General features: G+C 37.1%; 1 protein-coding gene and 1 long non-coding RNA gene across 4 annotated transcripts in view; one reads left to right on the top strand and one right to left on the bottom strand.

Annotated features, from left to right (window-relative positions):
• The window catches only part of LOC124163296 (protein quick-to-court), a 135,043-nt gene extending 127,613 nt beyond the window's left edge, over positions 1–7,430 (top strand). For all 3 annotated transcript variants that reach the window (XM_046540101.1, XM_046540098.1, XM_046540099.1), the window contains one exon: positions 5,019–7,430. In XM_046540101.1, coding sequence (XP_046396057.1) covers positions 5,019–5,282 — 264 coding nt within the window. In that variant the 3' untranslated portion in view covers positions 5,283–7,430. The remainder of the gene's footprint in view (positions 1–5,018) is intronic.
• Positions 7,431–11,580: 4,150 nt separating this feature from the next.
• LOC124163902 lies at positions 11,581–14,175 on the bottom strand. The gene is made up of 3 exons (XR_006865872.1): positions 14,078–14,175; positions 13,335–13,406; positions 11,581–11,855 (listed from the first exon to the last, which is right to left on the bottom strand). It is a non-coding gene; the product is annotated as an uncharacterized LOC124163902 (long non-coding RNA).
• Between the last annotated feature and the right edge of the window lie 11,772 nt (positions 14,176–25,947).

Here is a 25,947-nt window from a genome sequence, read left to right as displayed (position 1 = left end):
GTCGCTTCTTTTTATTTCTATTCCTCTGTGGAAAATGTGGGGTATTCTCCTCCTTTTTATTTGCCCTTTCCGTTACCCCTCACTAGTAGTGGATCCAACTAGTGGTGTTTAGGAAATGACATTTTTGTCCTGGATCTAATAAATTAGAGGAGACAAATTGAATATTTTCTTTTGGCTTTGTAAACTTAAAGGTCATACATGAGAAGTACATATTTATTTTTGAAAGGGCCATTTTTTTATTTTTTTAATGCAGTGATTAAATGTGTATCTCAAATAATTTTATTTGGTGCTTCTGGGTGTCTTGCATGCGGATTAGCATTTGATCACAGGAACTGCTCTCATTGGCAGCCTTCACATTACACCTTGTGCAATAAATACCTATGTATGCATGAAGTATGTGCAGTAGTTATGTGTGGCGTTACTAATTAACATGCATGAGTTTTTTTTATTGTGTGTATCAATTAACTTGGTTTCATAAATCTTAAAATTTTAACCTATTGAATAGACTTGGCATATATCCTATATATTGTGAGTACCCACATGTACTCTGACATATTTTTTCCAGAGTGTGATTGAAGGTGTATTTGCATTTGGAACAATACATTCATTTTTATCGATAAAGTTATGTAATGGTGGTACCAGGGGTGGATTAGGATCATAGTATTGAGGAGGATTTTCATTACTTTCAGGAGTGGTTTGTTGTTGTGCATCTTAATGAAAATGAGTTAGAAAAGATCTCCATTGTAATAAAAGATGTGAGTAATAATTTTTCAATGCTGCAACGCATAAACATTGTGTTTTAAAATTGTGATAATAAAACTCGCAATGGAAATATCTACGCTTGTGACCGCCATGCTTATATTATATCAAGAGTAAAGTCTGAATCACTTGATCATTTTTTCCATCCCTCAGAATGATAGGTTCATTGATAGATTTTTAAGGGCCAAAAGTATGATAGCTGGACCCATCATTTTCGGAATCACATGGTCATTCCCACCGTCCTTTTTTCCATCACTTAACACATTCAATGCGGGCCCGATTTTCATTAAAGTCATCAAATTGCCGGCCTCATTGCTGGCCTCGGTGGTGGCGGGGATAAGTTCTCGCCTGCCAAACCGAAGGTCGCGGGTTCGAGTCCCGCCTGGGTAGGTAACCCCTACTCAGGGAATGGTTGTATGTGATAGTCCTTGTTTCATGTTATATCCCTGATGTAAAAGGCCTAAAATGAGCTGTTTTCGTGGCAATGAAAATAAAAAAATAAAAATAAAATCGGCCGTTAAAATAAGAAAGAAAAATAGAGGGAGGTTTCCACGCCATATTTTCCATTCAAATATGTACTGCTTTTTACAAACGGGGCACATGGTTTGAAAGAAGGAAGCTTGTTGAAAGCCGTACACACAATCAGAAGACTTGGAAGTGGATATTAGTCACGTACAGAGGCTGAGAAAGGGCTCCTGGCCCGAGCAGCGGAGCATTGACGTGCTCCGTATCTAGGCTCAGACAGAACCACGTCAATTGATGTGCTATGCACGGAACGTGTTAATTCCGTCTCTTTCTATGCTTACAACTTTCATTCAATTAAAATCCATGGTCAATTGAATGGTTTGCGGCGTAACTTCGTGAAATTGCCTCATATTAGAATGAAAAAACTTTGTAAATTTCACATTAATTTTAATAACACGACCAGTTTCATCGCTGCGCGACATCATCAGGTGCATATACAGGAAAGCACGGTCTTAAATACCCTGGAATACATGGGAACGGGTGCTGGACTAGAGGGGGTGGTTGAGTGAGGGCGAGGGAAGGTGGGGGGAAAAAACCCAGGAAGAGGAAGGCTGGGAAAGGCGGTGTGGTGTGTCACACTAAGTCGTAAGGGTTAGGATTGTGGTCAGTCACCACCCCCCCCCCCCACCTAACGACTTAGTGTGACACACCGCACCGCCTTTCCCAGCCTTCCTCTTCCTGGGTTTTTTCCCCCCACCTTCCCTCGCCCTCACTCAACCACCCCCTCTAGTCCAGCACCCGTTCCCATGTATTCCAGGGTATTTAAGACCGTGCTTTCCTGTATATGCACCTGATGATGTCGCGCAGCGATGAAACTGGTCGTGTTATTAAAATTAATGTGAAATTTACAAAGTTTTTTCATTCTAAAAATCCATGGTGTTACAATCGCTATCGCCAGCCTTGCATTCTGATTGGCTGAAGGAAGGTGCCAGCAATGGTTTCGGCAATGGAAAAAGGGACGTAGCGAACAATGGAGAAGCGAATGTTATGGAGGCTTCCGCAGTGATTAAATTGATGAAGGTTTTTCTGGTTAATGCAGCGTTGACTCATTTTTGATAGACGACAATCTTTGGCACGTTCCAGCTCCCGTCTTTGGGTCCAAGTGATCTGCAGAGCTTCAATTATTTAATTTAGCCTTATATGTTTATTTAAAAAATTTACGACATTTTTGTCACAATGTTATTGGTTTGTTATACATATATACCTTACATAACCTTCAAGTAATTACTGGTTAAATTTTTAACAAATCTTAAAATTGCTCTCCTTGAAAATAAGGAAATACACCCATGCCTCGTATAGCGCAAAGGATGCGTTCCTCGAGGTCTGCACTATACGAATTTGCGTTATACATTTGCACCATATATATTCCCATAAATAGCCTTAGAATACCTTATTTATATAAATTTTATAGTTTAAAATATCTTTAACAATAGTAGGCACGCATTCAAAGACTTTTAATCAAGTTAAAAAAAATTCGTACATGCTTTTGAAATTCCCTCCTGTCGTGCGGGTGCTAACATCTGCTATCTCAGGGGTTCGTTATGCATTGCCGGCAGTTGACGATTTTTCAAACCAGTCTAAAAACAATATTGTGTCTCCCAGGCCCTTTTGTCGCTCATCGAAATGACAGGCAAATGCTAATTTGAAGTCCTCCGAGGCATTAGCAGCTATGTCAAACAGTCTTTAAATGCCTTGAAACCTGACCCAGGTTTTCCTTCCCTGAAAATGAATGAACGAGAATGCATTCTTTTCCAAAACAATATCGTCTCGTAAACACTAAAAACTAGTTGGGGAAAGGAGCCACTTTCAATCACAGCTTGGAGTTCGTCAGAAAATGTTCTGGTGGCTTCGCTATCAACACTTGCAGATTCACCTGATATCGCCGCACTGAAAATACCTGCTTGCCATTTAAAATTCTGGAACCAACCGGAGCTTTCACTTAATGTCTTGGAGAGATTACCACCCTCGTCTTTTTGTACAGATTCACAATGAACTTTCCATATGTGTTGACCGTTTGGTTGAAGTTGGCGCGGCTGAGGTCAATGATGTTTTAACTTCGTCTTTATTCAGAATAAGGCATCGTGAGTTTAAACTTCCGCACTTTGACACTCTCCATTTTCAAAGCAATTGACCTCTTTCAATTTCTCTTCTAGGTTTATGGTTTTTCTTGATAACTTCTTGATTTTTCCTACCAGCATTCATATTTTTCATTTTTCTCTTGGTTTTTACTCTGTATGACTCTGTCGAAATCACCTTCTACAGCTGAACTGTATTCCTGAGACGCAGAGGGCCTAAGACTGCTGGGAGGGATTGAAGCCATTGTGTTTGAGACTCAATAGCAGACCCTTTTGAGTGTTGATGCTATTCAGACGCAACTCGGCCACTGCTCCATTTCTATGAATACCGATGACCCACTACCTGAAAGTCAATCACCTGATTACCTATGACGGCAAAAATTGCATCTCAAACCGTATTGCTTAAAAAAACTCATTTCCACTAGCTCCACACTTAATTAATGATCTAAATTAACTATTGTCATTCTGTTAAGGAGACTAGATAAATTACTTCAGTAGGCCGGCTATCTGGACCCAATGACAAGTAATACTTTTGGCCATTCCACTGCAATGGATTTCGATTAATATATAAACATAAAAGAAGATTTGAGGCAAGCAATGCTATTAATATGCGTAAAATGATAGCAACTTCGTGTGTACTTAGCGCAAGTTCACGTTTTATCATGAGAGTGTTAAATTTTTTTTATTAGGTTACACTGCGTTGCAATGTTTACCAGAGGAACGAATTTGTGCTGTATCGAAATTGTGCTATACGAGGCATGGGTTTACAGAATAAGACTTGGCATTAAACCAAAAAATCTTCGTTGACGGAGAAAGGGATGGGATTTTCAGCATTGGAGCTATTGCAGAAAATGATTGCATGAAATGGTCATATTTTTTCTACCATATTTATAGCAATCACTGGAGCTATCCCTTGGAAGGGATGGGAAAAGATGATTGTGTGATTCAGGTTTAATGGAGGGGCAGTTGCCTCTTTATCCACCCCAGAGGGGCTTATACTTATAAAATATAGTTTACTGGGATTAAGTCGTTGGAAATGAACATTTTTTTAGTATAGCTGCTTGAGTGAAGAACGTTGCTTATTTTTATTAGGTACTTATTTGTCAGTGATGAGAAATGATTTTATTGGGAGAGATTGGCCAAGTTATTTTTAGTGATATATGTACGATTCTTATTTCATACTTAACTATCCTCTCCTTATTACTAGCATCTTACTTACTCTGTGGAAAATATTATTTCCATTCAAATAAATGAAGTCAATATTACTTTCAAAATATTTCTTGCACAATGTAGGTGACTTTACAGAGATTAATATTAATTAAAATTGCCATTGGTAAAAAAACTACTTTCCTATGTGTGTTCCTATCCCTTTCTTTTCTCTCCTGTCAATTGATATTAATGTCAGTTTGCACTTATGGTGTTATGTGAATGAATGAAGGAATATTTTGTGTATTTATATAATAAATGCAGTATTGCACAGATTTTTCCTAAGATAATAGGGAAAAACCAGCTATCAGGTTGAGACACAGAGTGATTGAAAGTGATAACTTTCATGTGGATTTCATGTTATTTATGAGGGTGAAATTATATCCCTACACCTACTTTTCGTGTGAGATGTACCCACTAATGACATCATTTGTTTTACTATATTTACCGTAGGCCATGTATAGGTGTGCCTTGGCAGAGAACAAAAGAATTCAGAGTCTGCAAAATAGTACTGAAGCAGATTCAACGACCACAGCTAAAAGAGCCAATGACCCCACTATAACATTGCAGTTTCTGAAAACTGCAGTGTTTTATCTTCTCACTGACCGTGCAGAAAATACAGTGGATCACCTCAGTGCTATTGAAAGCATTTTGGGATATTCTGAACAAGAAAGAGCAGCTATTGAGAGAGCTAATCCAAGCCTGTCAAGGAAGTGAAGTCTCCACTTTCTGTGTATTTATGGAGGAAAATGTCCTATCCTATTGATCTGGCTGTGTATCTCTGTATATGTTAGTTGGTACTTGTTGTCTCACTACTCATTAGTCCATTTAACTTTGGTTGCCTTTGGTCTCAAAGAAACTAAGGCAACTTAAGTTGTTGCCTCTGAGGCCAATTATGGTTTTTTGAGTTCTGTTCACAAGATTCTTGGTGTACCACCTACTCAAAGATTATTTTTTCTTCCCGCACATAACCTTGGAATCGTAATGGCTAAATTATTAGCTAAGTCTTGCCAATTATTTTTTACTTTATTAAGTATTAATAATAAAAATAAGTTAATGAAATACCTAAGTGCTATTTCAAGTGGTTTATTTTTTGCTTATTTATTCTTAGAGGTTTGTTATATTGTAATGTAATTGCAGTGGTTGATGATCAAGTAATATCAGTACTGTGAATTTTGTATATTCATATTTTACACTGTGTGCAGTAATCATAGGCATATCATTGTCTTATATTCAGCATTTTTTGTGGAAGGGGAGTGGTTTTGCTTCATTTTTTTCACATCTTAGTCTGTGTGTATAGATTGCCTAACTAGTGGTGAACTTCTCTGAGAGAATTTCCTGACCTATTAATGTGATTTGACATTGAACAACATCCGTGAATTATGTGACTACACATATGGAATTTAATAATCAATTTTCAAATTTAGAGTGTTGCACATATAATAAATTCAATGTGATTGACTAGTAAATCTTTGAGTTATTCCTCAGTTGTAAATGCGTTGAAAATTAATCTTCACATTTGAAAATACCTTATCGAAAAAAATTTGTGTAAAAATTTTAAGTACTCCTGTTTATTGTGAATTTTTGTTTGAAAAAAATTATATATGCCTATTTTCTGTTTTTTTGATAAACATGCTTGGAATTTTTATTTATTGGCTTCAAATTATTGCGTATACCAGAACATTTTTCTGTCAAAATCATTGTTCATATAGCATCATATGTGCATCTTGCACATATTTAATTACTCCTTTGGATCTCAGTGTGTCTGTATGCAAAAAGTGATTTTTTTATCTCCAGAAAATTATGATTTCATCAAATATATTTGCCATTTGTCAAATTATGTTAGTTTCATGTATTGGAACTTCAAATTATCAATGCAAATTTAGTTAAATTTGATAAAATTAGAAGCCAGTGATTTCCTCGGTTGGATGCTTTACCTATGATGATTGAAATGTACAATAATAGCGGCCGTCTTTTAATTTGGTGTATTTAAAGTTAAACAGCCAAAGGAAAATGTTATGTGGTAGTGTTTCCTTATATATTTTTGTATTTTTAGACAACCAACTCATGAGGAATCACATCTTTTGTTCCTTCACTTGCCAACTTTTGACTGATCTAACCATCCTCTACTACTGGCAAGTTTCAAAAACAATATCAATGAAAGCACATTTAGGAATGTATTTTTTATTTTCTATGGAATATGTTCTGCTGTATATCTATTTGCATAACTGGTTGATTGAGCATTATTTTCAATGTCCCTTCATTTTACATGGTGAGGTGAATAATTCTTAGTTTTATTTCCTGAACGTGTTTGCAAGTTATATCAAAGCCATATGTGGGAAGCTAATGATTGTGTAAGTCTGAAAAATATTGCTACAAATTGCTTTTAGGCTTCCTAAAAAACATTTTCTTGAACATTCAATCAAAGAATTTAACTTGCAACTTGAATTTCTGTTTCATGATCTGAGAATTGTCTCCACCAAGAAATTTGGAATGCATATTCAAAATTTCCTCCTGAGGACTCTTCCTGCTTTTAGTAGTTCATATCGTCTACACACCCGAGTTATAATGTGGAATAGAATTTTACCCTCATGCCTCTTTTCCTGTATTTTATTTCATATGAAAGGTCAAGCTAAACCTGTTTTTCCTAGGGATGGGAAAGGCCAACTTTTCAAAATTTCCATCTTTTATTTTATGTCCACCTTGTTTATGAAGTTGAAACATTTTTTTAGTTGTGAAAAAGGCTGCACAGTCCTAGCAATGTCCTTACATCAACTGCTAAAAAAATGGTGAAACATGAAGTGTTCATTTTAGGACTCATAAACCTATGCTGTTATTATTTAACAATAAAATGTTATGATGTAAGTTATTGTGTTATTATTGTTTGAACCTTCAGTCTTATTGATAGCAGTGGCTCTAGTATATGTCACATGGTTGGGCCAGATTATAAAATGGATGGGCCTAACCTTGAGTTAGCATGGAGAAATACGATGGACAAAATATAGTTTAAAACATTTTTTTGTTGACCTTACATGAATGGCATCCCTTTCCTGATGTACCACACAACAAACTCAAGTTATGCCTCGTATGCAGCTGCCCCCCCCCCCCCCCCAGAAGCAAAAATAAATTTAGTTCCAAACAAAAGTTATGAACAAATTTTCCTTTTGAAGAAAAATGATATTAGTATAAGACGTGGAACTAAAATAAAAATTATGATTATTTTTTCAAGCAAATAATTATAAAAACTAATAAATTGCTGTCATAATTTCCTTAAAATTTTGGTTTCATTAACCTTTTCTGTGCAAAAAAAGGTACATCTTGTTACTTTTTGTGTCTTAAGAAAAATGGGATCTAGGATCGGGCTACACACTATGGAACAAGAGAGTTCACTCACTCACGATGAATTGGACAGGAGCCAATGAAGAGGGTTTGAAAATTGAAAAAGTAAAAACTCGCCCGGAAATATGACGATGCTGATTGATGTCATAATCCAAACAAGCGTAGAGCTCTTCAATTCATGTGATATGCTTTGATTTTCATTGCACTTTCTTGCAGAAGGATATCAATGGATAGTGAGAATTCCCCAATGCAAAATGTCAAACATCTTTATCTCAAATGATAAGATCAAGAATAGTGAAGCAATGGTATGCGCATTTCATGGATTAATCATTGGTGATGTGCTTGCCTAAAATGATGAATGGAGCAATGGAGTAGGAAGATGCTATATTGATCAGGGGCTGTCTGGGCAGGTCAACAATCACCAAGTGCTCCGAGCTTCGGAGGCCCCAATAAGATTCGTGTATATCATGAAGTGGCCGGCATGCGCTGGGGCTCTGGTCACATCTCATTCTCTCTTTCCCTCTCCTGTCCCATGATTAGGCAAGATACGACGATGAGTTGGTGTGAATATCCCTCTTGAGGTGAGACCATGGCGGCAACCGCAATTATGACTGTGTATATATCACTATATATATTTGAGCCCGTAGTCATTACATTTTCGGGACTACTACGGATCATGTGACATGCCATTTTTTTCCCTCGTCCACTCTTCCCAAAGTCTCCAGTTCCCTAATGAAACTTGATATACCCGCAGGTGTTTCTGGATAGTTGATACCCCAATTCATTCATGGAGAAAAAATATTAGATCACAATGAATGGGTATAGTTACACATCTCACTTGTTTGAGGCTTTGACCAAGGGATATCATTTACCATGGGACTCAGAGCGGATTTTCACTCCCTGGAGAAAGTGATAATATCCTGGCAAACAACAATGTTGCCATATATCTGCTATGGGACAGCTTCTTCACACAGATTGCAAAATTCTAAGTACATAGTTCAACAAATGCTGGTTTAATAAGTGTTGGTTAGTGAGAGAGTTTCATCCTCTTAAAAGTGTTAATGTGAAACTCGTTTACAAAAGCAGTGCGCAGAAAATGAGAAAAAGAAAACTTTTATGCTAAAGACATCTCGAATAAATAGAGTGCCTGGCTGAACAAGAGCAGTGATTCTTTTCCAATACACTACACAGTGAGAGTTAGATAGAGATTCAGGTACGTTGGAATGTTAGTATTTAAATTTTAATAGTTCAAAAAATACTGCCTTGTGACAAGCTTCGAGTCAACTTGCCATGCGGTTCTTTCTTCTTTCTATAATCACCTTTTTTTGCTTTGCATGTCTATTTTGATTTTTTGTGCATTTACATATAGTCTCCATTTTTAATATATTGCACCAAATGCAAACACAAAATAAACGATCTACTGTTGCAAAACCTTAGTAATATTTTATTAATTCGTGATTTTTCAATATTTTTTTCTTTTATGAAGGAAAATAATTGCGTTTTTATATTTAGGGGGGAAGGACCAAAGGGGGTGGTCTGTAGTGGCGTAGCCGGAAATTTCTTTTGGGGGTCCAAAACCAAGGAGGGGAAATTTTTTAAAAACAGGGTACTAAGTAGAGGGTTTTAAACTAATGTTAGCACTTTTCATAATCGAAAAAACTTTATTTGTTGAAGAAATAAGGGGGATTTGGAAATATTGGAAATTTGGGATTTTGAAGACTCAAAAACGGCTGTTTTTGGCTAATATTCTTTGATAAAAAAGACACTGTTTGTGAACATGTAGTAGGTCGTTCTGTTGGTAAATTTTTACAGTGGTCATCTGCTTCTACATACTACCCTCCTTTGGTCCAAACCTAGATTCACCTCTGGTATAAGGCATATGAACGAATTCAGTAAATACATAATATAACCATACCTAGCTCATAATTAAATTTTATAAGCTGAGAAGTTCTCAAATTTCACAGTATTTTTTCTTACGAAATTTAATTGTTTAAATTTTATCCAGTTTATAAGAGTCAGAATAGCGTAAAAATTCATTTCTGGGCATGCAATTTCCTAAAATTTTCCGGGAGGAGGGCTGAATCCTCAGGTGAGGGGGGCCTCATCATGAGCCACGTACAGCCAAGGGCCCCCAATCACCCCTGACCACCCCTTATATTGATATCATACTTTTCACAATTACATGTATTAAATATAAATAAGGGGTACCAATTTATTACTGGGGATTTGTAATGCTGGTGGAATAGTATAATCCAAATTTCACCATTTGAATCTGATTGTGAGTTGTGTGGCAGCTAGAGAGAATTTGGCTTCATATGTTGTGGTGCCAGGTAAGTTGGAAGGTGACTGTGGTCTCTCATCTTACAGAATAGGGAAATTCTTCTTAGCTCTAACTTCTTAGGATTCTCGTTATCTACAAATGTGTCAATGTTCAAAACTATGATAACAAGTTAATTGAAATAAATGCTTACAAGAATTTTTAGTAACCACACTACCCATTGTTTCAACTCAAAGAGAAATCATTAGGTTCAAGGCAACATAAAAAAGTTTGAGAAAGCTAATAAAATATTATTTTACACCTGTTAATGGTTGACAATTGGTTAGACCTAATTATTCTGTATTTTAAAGATATTGTGGAAGAGTTCAATTAATGTGTCATTTATTAATACCTGCCTCTTTATTAAACCTGCTCAATTATATGTAAATAACATGGAATATTCAGGAACATAGGTTTAAATTTATCGTAAAGAAATATTTATTTCCTTTTAAAAATTCTTTAAAGGAGATGAAATGTGCTAAAATTGTCGAGTATGTTACTTTTAAAAATTCCGCCATTACATACGAGCCATCTTGTGGCGGCTTTTGAATTTAAACCGCTGCTAGAACTTATTTGAAGCAGTGAAGTACGAATAGTCACCATTGGTGAAGTAGATCAGCTGGGTTACTTGTGTCAGAGTCCTCTGGATGGCAGTTCTCTACACTACTACCTCATAGGGTCGAGTCGTTCCATACACTTCCACTATGGGAATTGAGACGTCCGCCATTTTAGTTCTTCCGTCTCTATAGAGTCTTATGGGGGAAGGTGATATAATGCCAGTTTTTTCATAAATACGCGATTCCTGTCGCATTTTCGGTAATTATAAATTATAATATATTCAATCTTGATGTACTGGGAACACTTTACTATCAATTTGTAAATTTTAAATCGTGAAAAATAACAAATAATAGCGCTTCAGCCAAGTTTTGATTATTTTCACTGGACGTTTTTCTAGATATGAAAAACTCATATTTATGTCTGAAACAGGGTTATTCCAAAAACTCATATTACCGCTCCCAGGGCTACTGTATAGCGTTTTGTTCTCGTCCAAGGAATAATTTCAGATATTGAAAAGTCCAATATCAGCTGAGAGAGAATTGTTATCTTCAGATCGGAAGAGATTTCGCATGTAATATCCGAGTAAACTTCCATGAAAACAGCGCAATGGATATTATACGAGGAATTTGAGGACAAGTCTGGTTAATTTTTAGTGCCGAAAAATCGGAAATATTATCCTACCCCAAAATTAGGCAAGAAAAACTACAGAAGTCGCAAGCTGTCGTGCAGTTTATGTTTTTTTCACGAGAGTTGCAGATCATAAAAGATATCATCAAAGGAGGTATATAAAAGAAAAAAACATTTTTCCAAAGTATATAATGTACACACACCACAAATGTTACATTTTAAGATTTCCAGAATGATTTAACAATTCCATTGAAACTAAGATTATTTACATATTGCAAAATAAAAAATAAATCTTAAGTGCACAAGATGTAACATTTCTATTGAAATTGATTCAAATTAGTAGGAGATAATGATGAATAGGTGATAACAGCTGCCACACATCTTGCATTCTTCTCAATGTTGCTATGTTCCTTTACCACCAATGACATTGACTACTCGAATATCTGAACCTGCAATTAAAAATATAAATAAAATTTTGAGTTTTATTACACCAAAAGCATTAATTCATTAGTAATTTTAATGAACAGCATCTTACAATTAGTGATACATCAAATTCTCACAATCAACAGTCCTGATAAAGTTCTATAATGTGTAGATGTTTATTAAACATACATTCACTTAAGTTTCTATATCATCTTTCATGGTTTGAGCAATAGGAAATTAATAAACGTGCAATTTCAATTGGCAGACAACTTTCTGGAAATTAATATTATTACCAAGATGGCAATCTTCCTGTCAGCATACAAAATTATAAAAAGGAATGATATGACATTAACATTCCACAACACTGTTACTCAGTGGCATAACTATGGGGGGAGGAAGGGAAAGATCCCTCCCCAAAGCCTCAGAGAAATAAAAAAATTATTTATAATTATTTTATATATTGAACTGCATTGACTAAAAGTTAAATCTTTAGCGCCAAAATGATTTCAAATGTATTTCCAGGTATGTTATTCTTCAAAAATTTTCTTGGACTGATTCGTTGTCTGAGGAGGAGGCGGGTGGTTGCTACCCCAGGCCATCCTATCCTTCCCAAGGCATATTCCTAGTTACGCTATTGCCATTACTCCTTCACACAAATATTTCAACATTTATCAGATCATCTAAAATTATTATCAAATAGAATACATACAGTCATATTAAACTACTCCATTGCCTAATCTCGACCATCCTATGCTCTCCCCCTTTAAAAAATATTTACATTTTAAAACATTCCAAACAGCGGAATAGGTTGATAGATTTCACATTTAATAGGCATTCTCAAACATATCCCATATTTTAACCCCAGAATACCGTTCAGCAAAGAATTCATGTCAATGGTGAAGGTACCCCCCAATTAATGACCCTCATTATAACGATGAACACCATTTACCTATCTCCATCAACACCACCATGGAATATGTCATACAGTTTCCCCTAGTATTACATCCATTATAATAACATTCAGACCAGGATTAAGCAGTCAATAGTTATGGAAAAAAATTGACTGTATAAGAGGAATCTCAGAATAGTAGTGAATTAATGCACAGCAAGACCAAACTTGCCTATCAAAAGAACCACTAGTAATTATGACGAACAGATTTCAACCCCAGAAAACTGTTCAGTGAAGAGTTCAAGTCAATGCTCATGGTACCCTCCAATCAATGAGATGAACAACATTTACATTCTCCATTAACACCGTCATGGAATATATATTCCTTTAAGTACAACATATAATGTAGTAATTTGCCAATAAGGATTAAGTAATCCACACTTCTGGAAAGAAACTAACTTAAAAAGAGGAATCTCAGAATTGCAGTGCAGTTATGCACAAAAAAAACTGGCAAAAATAAATGGCAATGTGGTATCCTATTCATACATGCATGCTGGTGAGAAAGGGTAGTTGAACGCTCAATGCCAGGGTATTTCTTGTAAAATGTAGAACTTACCCAATCAGTAATTTTAGCATCGTGTGCTAGTTCTTCCTATGTTGCTCCCTTGCCAAATGACACTCTTGGAACCTGCATGAACAGCAGCAGCAACATGCAAGTGATAATGCAAATCAATTTTATTAATTTATTCCAATGGTAAACATTACTAATCGCTAGAATATAGAATCAACGCAAAAGGAAATGGCAGAAAATCCCCCTACGGCTTAGGATAAACACCATAAATGGATTTAGGAGTACAATATCCTAGGTTTATCACAACGTATCACTAAGAAATGCATTTTAAAGAAGTTGTTATTGCAACAGAAATCATGATATCTCAAAAATATCATTAAAACCATATTATTTTCACACAATACCACATCAGGTCTTGTATAAGTTATATCTACACATTAACAATAAGCTCCCAATCCACTCTTGACAATCACTATTTATAAAACATTTATAAAAGCACAATTAAACACACAGGCTAAATAAAAGTAAATGTATAAGTAAAACAATAAGTTCTAGAAAAATTTATATGAATAATATACACACTGACAACAAGGCATTGAAATTGAAATGATGTACGAAGAAATAATCAAAAACTCCTAGTTTTCCATAGCCATATTTTTTAAATATCTCGCAATAATTAGGCATGAATAGTACCGTCCTCTTTGATAATCACTGAAGCCATTTCAGAAAAACCTAATTAATTATATATTTCCATATTTTACAATTAGTTACTAAGCCCGAATACGTACCACAAGTAAATATTCGGCCAAAGATGTTGAAACTTCAAGTACACAGGAGCAGACAGCAGCATAAGCACTGGGCCACGACAAAAGTTCGGTGTTAATGTATTTTTCAGTTTTAACCAGCCCTAGGAATGTAATCCTCTTCACTGAACTTAAACTGGAATTAAAAATTCGGAATGAGTCAAGGAAAAGATTAGTCGCAAAAGCGACTCGTCGAGATTTTAATTGCATCCTAAAATTAAGCATTCACACTACTTCGAAATATAATAGTCATTCTTCTCATAAACTACACACAAATAAAGCAATGAAAAGTGGAGTTTCGTCCACTAATATGTATCCAGGTGCGCAGATTGTAGTCAAAAACGTAATTGCCTTTATTGCTGTAAATGACCGTAAGATTACTTCATACCGGCATTGACAAAAACAAATATTTTTATTGAATACAAAAATAGCAGCACTAACAGTTATTGTTACACTTTCTGGTACGTAGTAAAGAACTACATCGATCATCTCTGCAACCCAGACTAAATATTATAGTTTAGTCACAAAATTTCACATATTCCATTGATGAATAGAAAACACAGAAGCACAAAAACACTCGTCAAGAACCTCGCCGGATTATCTGAACCGGAATACATATTTTTTTAAATTACTACTTATGCACAGTTCAAACCTAATAATTGAAATACGTGGATCAACACTATTAAAAATTTAAGGTAATAGTATTAAAGGAACCGTTAAGTGTAGAAAAACTTACCTCACGTAGGCGGGAAGACGTTGTTTGGTGTCACTTGTCCCTTCGGCATATTTGAAGCCATTTCGCTCTTCTCTCAGTATTTTGAGGGAAACTAAAATTTTTAAACACGTCCTTGGTGCTAATGTAGCAATTAGGAGCCGAACTACAGCCTATTGTGCCGTATTTCTACTAAAAATTACGGAAAATCTTGCCGAGCAACTGCCAGCCACATTCACTTTCTATGTGTAAACAACAAGTGCAGAGAACAAAGATGGTAGGATGCGACGACTCAACTTTGTAGTGTATTATCAACAATCCAGAGGACTCTGACTTGTGTTACCTTGGCCCACACTTTTTTCCCAAACATCTGCAGTGCTGCCAACATTTAGCTTAAAACTCAAGTGACGGTATCACTGTACAATATTTAACATTACTCACTTATGCGTCCATTACTATAGTAATTTCTCGCCTTGAAGCTGAGACTCGCCGGAAGGTATACCTGTTTAAAAATCATCATTACTCTGTTATGCGTCCATTCATCTCGCTGGTTTTTTGATATATGTCAGAGAAGACATCAATACTTAGTACTATATACAGATATTCCGCGAATCGTCCCTGATATACAAGTTACAGGACCTGCAATACTTAGTAATTTCTCGCCGCGACGCTGTGACTTGACCGACGGTATGAGTTTATAATATTTATCATTACTCTGCTATGCGTCCATTCATCTCGCTGGTTTTTTGATATATGAAAGACAAGACATCAATACATAATACTATATACAGATATTCCGCGAATCGTCCCTGATATACAAGTTACACGACCTGCAATACGTAGCAATTTCTCGCCACCACGCTGCGACTTGACCGACTGTATGAGTTTATGATATTTATCTTTACTCATTGTCAGTTATGCGTCCATTCATGGCCAACGTTGGCCATGGTCCATTCATCTCGCTGGTTTTTTGATATATGGAAGACAAGACATCAATACATCGAAGCTAAGATTCGCCGGAAGGTATACCTGTTTAAAAATCATCATTACTCAGTAATGCGTCCATTCATCTCGCTAGTTTTTTTATATATGGCAGAAAAGACATCAAAATATATTACTAAATGCAGATATTCCGCGAATCGTTCCTGATATATGTTACAGGACCTACAATACCTAGTCATTTCTCGCCATTAATGAAGACAGTAGTACTTAGTAGGTACCATATACAGATATTCCGTGAATTGTCCCTTATTTTCTTTTTTTAAGTCCAGCTAGTTCCACTTTTGTTGGGGATTTCCGTGATCGTTATGATATCTTAGCCATGGGTTTTTTCCTGAAAATGGTATGTTCTCTCAGGCATACATCGTCTTTAACAATAGCCTCTCCCTAGTCTTCCATCGCTCCATGGGGGCAGTAAGCGTATTTATTTTCGAAACGCCCCGTGGTGACCCTACAGTGCTTCCGTGATGGGGCGTGTACGATGGGAATATGTTCCTTTAGTTCTTCTTGGTAAAGAAGCTGGCGACGAATGACGCACAACAAGCTCAGAGATAAAGTTTGAAAATTGACAATGAAAGAGAATTCCTGAGGAATCCCCGCATCGTTAGGCCGCTCCTCCCCCACCTATCCCATTCTCGAAGTCTCCTTGACCAGCATAGGAAGAAATACGTGAGGAACGGACGGGATAACGAGGGTGGGGTTGTATGAGGTGAAAGGGAGTATTTGCTAGTGCATAGGAACAACAGTTAATGGATCTTCGTTCGTCCTGGCGTGGACGATTCGGGCGATAGGTAATGGATTCCTGGAAATGAATCCCACTCTTTTTCAACCCCATAAGGGAGGATTTACGGTGATGTGTCTCAGTGACCATTAACCAGTGTGTGCATAATGACTGGAAAATCGCTAATGTAACGCCAATATTTAAAAGTGGAGACAAGGAACAGCCATCTAATTACAGGCCGATATCTTTAACGTCCATCTCTTGCAAAGTCCTTGAACACATCGTAGTCACCTCGGTAATGAAACACCTAGACGCGCAAAACTTATTAATGGGAACTCAATCATCTACATCTACATAATACCCTGCGAGCCACCTCTAGGGTGTTTGGCAGGGGGTGATTATCACCAGCATGCAGCATGCATTTGGACTCCCACATGCACACCACACCGTCCAAAAAAGTCCCGTATAATAACAAACTATACTACTATATGCTGTTAGAAATAGAATATAGAATAGATATTCAGAAACATGCATTAAGTTTTACGTAGGTTAGTAGGCTACACTACAAGTCATGCAATCTATTTACGAGTTCTATTGCTGCCGTTATAATCTCTTATTGATCGTGGAATAAATGACATTCGGAATCTGTCTGTTCTGCAATCTATCTCTCCTATTTTATTTATATCTACATCTACATCTACATAATACCCTGCGAGCCACCTCTAGGGTGTTTGGCAGGGGGTGATCAATCACCAGCATGCAGCATGCATTTGGTCTCCCACATGCACACCACACCGTCCAAAAAACGTTCCGTATAATAACAAACTATACTACAATATGCTGTTAGAAATAGAATAGAAATTCAGGAACATGCTTTAAGTTTTACATAGGTTAGTAGGCTACACTACAAGTCATGCAATGTATTTACGAGGTCTATTGCTGCCGTTATAATCTCTTATTGATCCAGGAAAAAATGACATTTGGAATCTGTCTGTTTTGCAATCTATCTCTCTTATTTTATTTATATGATCTGATCTTCCGTAGTACGTTGGCGTCCGCAAGATATGGTTAACTTCGTCAGAAAAGACACTGCTCTTGAATTTAGAGTGACACTACCACCGTCCCTCCGAGACACGACCCTCCAAAACTCAGATTTACGGGGTGACGTGACTCCGTCATCGAGAGATGGACCTCGAGTAAGTCTCTCGATCGACCAGCCGCTATTTGCAATCGGGCGAACCCGTGCAGCCCCTGTGGCACGGCGACCTTTCGAAGAACCACCCCTCGGACCATTCCCCTCAGCGGTATCAGCCACCCTTTCAAACTGGGCCCGAAGTTCCCGCACCATTGTCTCCAACGCGGTAATGCGGTCTCCGAGAGCCTCGCATTCACCGGCGTTTTCAACTCCGGCAACGGGTGACCTATTCGAAGGCATCCTATCACTATCGCAACTTTGGATTTCAGAAAAGCTTACCTGACGGGAGATACGATTAATAGATATTTGAGAGAGTAAAACAAACCGATAAACTTACTAGCTTGTCTCTTTTTAATAGATATTTACGCTTAATAGATATTTGAGAGAGAGTAAAACAAACCGATAAACTTACTAACTTGTCTCTTTTTAAACGTAAATAAGGGAATGTAGTTACCTGGATATGGATTAAGTCGATTAATGGGTTTAAAACTGGAAAACTATATAGTTCCAAAGAAGACTAATTAACTAAATTAAGATATAACTTAACGTGGGACAAAGAGATTAACGATAATAATCAACAAGAGAGCAAAGACGAAACTAACTAGCTAAAATATAAATTCCCCGCAATATGATCCCCACGAAAGAGCAAAGCTATAAAAAGGGTGATAGACCAACAAAAATGTATAAACAAGGGTAAATAACTAATAAGTGTACTAACAACAATATATAAATAAGCGTAAATAGGCTTTAAATAAATAAGTATAAATAGACTTTGAATAAATAAGTAAAAAAGAGTATATGAGTCCTAAGGACAAAAGTGTGATCAGTTGCAATGCGTTTGGTGAAAGTATATCCTAACACATGAAAAACGCTAACAAGGCAAAAATATCAAAACCGCACTCGAAAATGCAATGGAAAATAACTGAAGAAGAAAAAGGTCAACCTCCTACCCTCTAAATAGTCACTCGAGTTAACCGCAAGTGGAAGAACGGATTAGCAAAAGGGATTGAATGCAGGGGGGGGGGGAAGGTGTGCCTAGCTCTTCAAGGACGCAGGTGTTGTTTTGAGAGGGCTAGGAGTGAAGGGGTGAGTCAATGACAAACAACAAGAGGGACGGAAGAAACTACCTGTGTTTCAAGGGGAGATATGTGCTAAAATGACCACTACTGGAGAACGGAACGAGAGTTTTCAAGATAATAATGAGAGTGCTGCGCTACGAAAATTACAATAAAAATCCTTACAGTCAAAATAGACCTCAAAACAACGGTAAAAAAAATAATATATGAAGAGCTCTATAACAGAAAAAAATATATTAAAACAATATATATATATCGTTAGCCTGTAATAAGAATTAAGAGTTAGGATTACACACCTGATGTAAAAGAAAGAGGGCAACTATCACAAAATTACTTAAATAATATTAAGACACTATTCCGATAGAAAAATTAAATCTAAAGCAGCCAAATATATATTCTATTTAACGACCGTAACACCAGATTAGTAAAGGCGCAGCGACACAAATAAAGATAACGTGCAACTAACTATGCAATAAATAATACTAAAGGGAAGAGAAAATTTTGAGATATACGTAAGTTTTCTACTTATCACTACTAGCAGATACTCGATAATCACACGTCGCAGGAACCGGGATCAAACAAAATCAGGATATTCACTCACTCGCACACACCACACACAAAACCCACACCAACTAACAATTAATATTGCACCCCTATATTAAAACTAAGACTAATTTAAATATCCTACGCTAATAAGCAAATAAGCTACGACAATATATGTCACTGCACTATATTGCACAAGCAGCAAGACCCAAGCAAGCAAGCAGCAGTCGCAGGAGCTGGAGGCAGAATGATTTATATTATCTGATCTTCCGTAGTACGTTGGCGTCCGCAAGATATGGTTAACTTCGTCAGAAAAGACACTGCTCTAGAATTTATCTACTCAGGGAAAAATTTTTGCTTTGCAACTGCTCTGGAACCCTTTTGAAACTGCTTTGGAACACCAAAATCTGCATTGGAACTGCTGCGAAACTCATTTCCACTCATTTGTACCAAAAATTAGAAATATGAAGACGTTTGTAACTCATTTGTAATCCCCTTTGGAACTCCGTTGTACAGAGTGTGTTCGTTTGGAACTGCTTTCTACTCATTTGGAACTACTTTTGAACGATTCGGCATGATTTCCAGACGTATCATTCGTATTGTAACTCCTGTGTACGGAGAAAATTCATTTGGAACTCCCTTTGAACGAGATGACAGGATTTCCGGGCGTCATCATTCGTATTGTAACTGTTGTGTACTGAGAAGATTCATGTATAACGGCTTTCCATACGTTTGTAATTCTTTGTGAACAAATCCATGCGATTTATATACGTCATCATTTGTATTGGAACTGTCTTCTACGCGCCAACATACCATGGCCAGGTTCAGTCTGATACGTTTGGTCGAGAAAACGAAAATTCTTTAATATATGCAATAAAAATGCATAAGTGGTTTAAGAAATAATCGCAAGTCAGTTAATAGAAACGGAACTCCCAAATAATCACTCGAATTAGTTTAAAAATTATTCCATTTTCCTTGTGGCTTAAATCGTATTTTTGGGTCCGATTTGAAATGCGACAAGATTATCTTCACTACGTACCGAGAATTTTGGTTGCGTATAATAAAGGTATTCAATAACAAATTCATAGCGCTCGCGTTTTTTTGCGTTTCCGAGTATATTATTATCGTAAAAATTCAATGTCTATACTTTCAGAGTATTCTTCGCAATTATAAATATTGCGAATTTTACGGCCTTTTTGCAACCATTTCTTTCATTGCTTTCGTTGTTTGATATTACCGGAAAAGTAGTATTTTGCATAGATTAATATATATAAAACCATAGAGTAAGTATATAATATACTTACTCTATGATAAAACATACCGATGTATTGTCTTCGCGATCCCTAGGAAATGGTTTATGCCCATATTTGGATCCGTATTTTAGGGCTGAATTTTTTCGCCATGAATCCCTCCTTCGAAAATATATTTCTATGTCGAGGTTGACAAGTTCGATTACCCGGAAAGGCCTTTTTTCGCATTTCCCATTGCATTTTCAGATATTTAACATGACGGTTTTCAAGAAAAAATTTCCAGAAACGAAGGCATTTCACTCAAAAATAGACACTGAATGATCCACATCAACCACGTAAGATCGGAATTAAGCTCTCGATAAGAACTTTCTTGACCACCAAAGTGACTTACCCCTCACTCCGCAGTAAGAAAACATGAATCTTGTGTTAAGCTTGTCGAGCTTGATGGTCTTTCGTTTACGACTAATGCTTTACAAAGCAATGGAGCTATTGCGAAATGGCGGCACTGCCGCACTTCAATTCGTAATATTCATCTTGCCTAAATACCCTAAACAAACTTCAAGAAAATTGAGTACGCCATCTTGAATTGCTACAAAGCAGGTGGCATGGTGTACAAATGAGTTCCAAATGGGTGTCCAACTGGTACAAATCAGTTTCAAAACAGATGAACGAGTGGTACAAACGAGTTCCAAATTTTAATCCAAATGAGTCCCATAGCAGTTTCCAATAGAAATCCAAGGCAGTTCAAAATATGTTTCAAATGAGTTGATGACATGGTAGGATGCTATGACGTCATTAACTGCTGTGTACCGTGTTTCAATTCCACAGTAGTTCAAAAGCACATACAAATCAGTGGTACAAAGCAGATAAATGACAGTTCCAAATGACTTACACAGCAGAAATTTTTCCCTGAGTAATAGCTTTAGTCTATTTTTCAATCTACGGTCCGACAGAGATTCCCATCCGAGTTTATCTAAGAGGTCAGTTACACTAACAAGACTATCGTAACGACCTTTCACATACCTGGCAGCTCTTCTTTGCACGCGTTCTAACTCTGTTATTAAGCCTTTTTCATGAGGGTCCCAAACACTGGCAGCGTATTCCAAATGTGGTCTAACGAGGGAAAAGTAGCTAATTTCTCTCACTTTGTCGTCGCACTTTCCTAATATTCTTTTAACAAAACCCATTTTACGATTAGCTTGACCGGTTATTTCTCGAATATGTTTATTCCACGATAGATCATTATTGAGTCTAACCCCAAGATATTTCACGGATTCAACTGCCTTTAACTGGGTGCCCCGAATGATATAGTTACGCTGTAGGGAGTTATTCTTCTTCCAGAAATTCATTACCACGCATTTTTCCAAGTTTAATTCTAACTGCCATGCATCGCACCAAGCTTGGATAGCAGCAAGGTCACTTGTTAGTTCATCTATATCTTTGCTGGAACGAATTTCTCTGTAAACTACAGCGTCGTCTGCAAATAATCGTAACTTACTCTGCACTACTTCGCCAATGTCGTTTATATAAAGAAGGAATAGGAGTGGGCCAATGACACTACCCTGAGGAACGCCAGAAGTCACTCTAACCTCATTGGAGGCTGCACCGTCTAAAACTACTCTTTGGACGCGGTCGCTCAAAAATTCTCTAATCCAGGAAATGACATCTTCGTCTAGACCATAAGAATTCAGTTTTATTATTAACTTTCCGTGGGGTACTTCATCAAATGCCTTTTTGAAATCAATAAAAATCGCGTCTACTGGAATGTTGTCTTCCCCGGAGACAAACAGAGGAGAAAATATTCTTGATTTATTAGCGACAAATATACCACATCAGGTAATAAACGTTGGCACTGTCGAAGGAATAAGTGACCATAGGGTAGTAACTGCAAAGTTTTCTCTAAATACCGCTGTAAACTTTAAAAAAGAGCGTAAAGTTTTCATTTTTAAAAGAGCTAATTTTGATGGGTTTAAGAGTCATTTGAAAAATGCTTTCCCCGAGTTTCAAGAATCAGTATTAAAGTTAAATGTAGACAATACTTGGAAAGCTTTTCTTTCGCTCGTAACTTCGGGAATAAATAGCTACATCCCTAGTAAAATAGTAAAAGAAGGCAGCGAACCGAGATGGTACGACGCGGAAGTGAGAAAATCATTGAGACGACAGAGAGCGTGTCATGCTAAAATGAAAAAAGTCAGCACGGATTTATCCGCTAATGAACGCGAGCTAATAATTAAAAAATATAGGATGACTAAAGCCGCCACGAAGGAAGCGTTCAGGAATGCGTTCACGAATTTTAAAAGAAAAACACTAGTAGAGCAGTTACAGGATAACCCAAAAGCATTTTGGTCATATGTTAGGGAAGTTCAAGGTAAACGATCTACCGTATGTTCGCTGAGAAACGACAATGGAGATGTGTTGACAAGCAGTTACGATAAAGCCAATTTATTAAATTCCTACTTTAAGAGCGTGTTCACGGAGCCTTCCGAAAACTCACCCGAGACCGATGACAATCCCTGTCTACATAAGATGCCAGCTATTGACATTAGTACGCTCGGAATAGAAAATATATTGAAATCGCTTAGTCCAAATAAATCACCTGGTCCAGACGAATTCCCTTCTCGCGTATATAAAGAACTAGCCTCAGAACTTGCCCCCTACTTGCAGTTAATATTCAGTAAATCCATCAAGCAACACGAAGTACCTAATGACTGGAAAATCGCTAATGTAACGCCTATATTTAAAAGTGGAGACAAGGAACAGCCATCTAATTACAGGCCGATATCTTTAACGTCCATCTCTTGCAAAATCCTTGAACACATCGTAGTCAGCTCGGTAATGAAACACCTAGACACGCAAAACTTATTAATGGGAAATCAACATGGATTCAGGAAAAGCAGATCGTGCGAAACTCAGTTAGCGCTTTTCGCCCACGATATTTTAGTCTCCGGGGAAGACAACATTCCAGTAGACGCGATTTTTCTTGATTTCAAAAAGGCATTTGATAAAGTACCCCACGGAAAGTTAATAATAAAACTGAAATCTTATGGTCTAGACGAAGATGTCATTTCCTGGATTAGAGAATTTTTGAGCGACCGCGTCCAAAGAGTAGTTTTAGACGGTGCAGCCTCCAATGAGGTTAGAGTGTATAGTATAGTAGTAGTAGTGTTAGTATATGCTGTTAGAAATAGAATATAGCATAGAAATTTAGAAACATGCATTAAGTTTTACATAGGTTAGTAGGCTACACTACAAGTCATGCAATCTATTTACGAGTTCTATTGCTGCCGTTATAATCTCTTATCGATCGTGGAAAAAATGACATTCGGAATCTGTCTGTTCTGCAATCTATCACTCTTATTTTATTTATATGATCTGATCTTCCGTAGTACGTTGGCGTCCGCAAGATATGGTTAACTTCGTCAGAAAAGACACTGCTCTTGAATTTATCTAAAAGGTTTAGTCTATTTTTCAATCTACGGTCCGACAGAGATTCCCATCCGAGTTTATCTAAGAGGTCAGTTACACTAACAAGACTATCGTAACGACCTTTCACATACCTGGCAGCTCTTCTTTGCACGCGTTCTAACTCTGTTATTAAGCCTTTTTCATGAGGGTCCCAAACACTGGCAGCGTATTCCAAATGTGGTCTAACGAGGGAAAAGTAGCTAATTTCTCTCACTTTGTCGTCGCACTTTCCTAATATTCTTTTAACAAAACCCATTTTACGATTAGCTTGACCGGTTATTTCTCGAATATGTTTATTCCACGATAGATCATTATTGAGTCTAACCCCTAGATATTTCACGGATTCAACTACCTTTAACTGCGTGCCCCGAATGACATAGTTACGCTGTAGGGAGTTATTCTTCTTCCAGAAATTCATTACGACGCATTTTTCCAAATTTAATTCTAACTGCCAAGCATCGCACCAATCTTGGATAGCAGCAAGGTCATTCCTTAGTTCATCTATATCTTTGCTGGAACGGATTTCTCTGTAAACTACAGCGTCGTCTGCAAATAATCGTAATTCTCAGGGCAGGGGGTGACCAATCACCAACATGCCGTTATAATGCCGCATGCAAGAGGACCGCCACATGCACACCACACAGTCAAAGATACATTACGCATACTAGCAAGATACACATGCTTATTCATAAAAAAATTGCTAATGGTTAGTAATTCCCAGAGAAAATACATGCAAGGTTAGAACTACGAAAAAACATGCAATGGGTGATCCTGGCGAGCGTAGCCATTAATCCTTTCAATTGAGACAACATTGCTATCCTTAATAGTGCGACGGAAGAATGACATTTTAAATCTCTCTGTTTTGCAGTCTATTTCTTTCATTTCTTTCTCATGATCGCGTCTACTATAGTACGATGGTAAACGAAGGATATGATTCACTTCGTTTGAGAAAATATTATCTTCGAGTTTCCTAAGTAAGTTAATCCTCTACTTCGATCTACGCTCCTGTGAAGATTCCCATCCAAACTCGTTTAACATACTTGAAACGCTGCACTTTTTGTCGTAACAACTCATCACAAATCTGGCCGCCCTGCGCTGTACTCGATTAATTTCACCTATTAGTCCTACCTCGTAAGGGTCCCACACGCTAGCAGCATATTCCACTAGTGTACTACACTCGCTATTCCACTAGTGTACCGCACGCTAGCAGCATACTCCACTAGTGTACTCTACTAGTGTTTTTCTTTTAAAATTCATGAATGCATTCCTGAACGCTTCCTTCATGGCGGCTTCAGTCATCCTATATTTTTTAATTTTTACCTCGCGTTCATTAGCGGATAAATCCGTGCTGACTTTTTCATTGTAGCATGACACGCTCTCTGTTGCCTCAATGATTTTCTGAGCCGAGCAGACGTTCTGAGGCGCCGAAGGCGCATGAAAAATTGTCCCGGTAGCTATTTGATTTTCTGAGCCATGTTGAGTTCCCATTAATACGTTTCGCGCGTCTAGGCGTTTCATTACCGAGCTGACTACGATGTGTAATATTTACCCTAACAAGATTTCACTTTTAATTAATCAAAAGAATAGTACTACATCTACATCTACATAATACCCTGCGAGCCACCTCTATGGTGTTTGGCAGGGGGTGATCAATCACCAGCATGCAGCATACATTTGGACTCCCACATGCACACCACACCGTCCAAAAAAGTCCCGTATAATAACAAACTATACTACTATATGCTGTTAGAAATAGAATATAGAATAGAAATTCAGAAACATGCTTTAAGTTTTACATAGGTTAGTAGGCTACACTACAAGTCATGCAATCTATTTACGAGGTCTATTGCTGCCGTTATAATCTCTTATTGATCGAGGAAAAAATGACATTCGG

Source organism: Ischnura elegans, chromosome 8 (genome assembly GCF_921293095.1).
Source record: "Ischnura elegans chromosome 8, ioIscEleg1.1, whole genome shotgun sequence".
Lineage (NCBI taxonomy): Eukaryota > Metazoa > Arthropoda > Insecta > Odonata > Coenagrionidae > Ischnura > Ischnura elegans.
The sequence above is the reverse complement of the archived record's forward strand: the minus strand, read 5'-3'. Positions and strand labels throughout refer to the sequence as shown.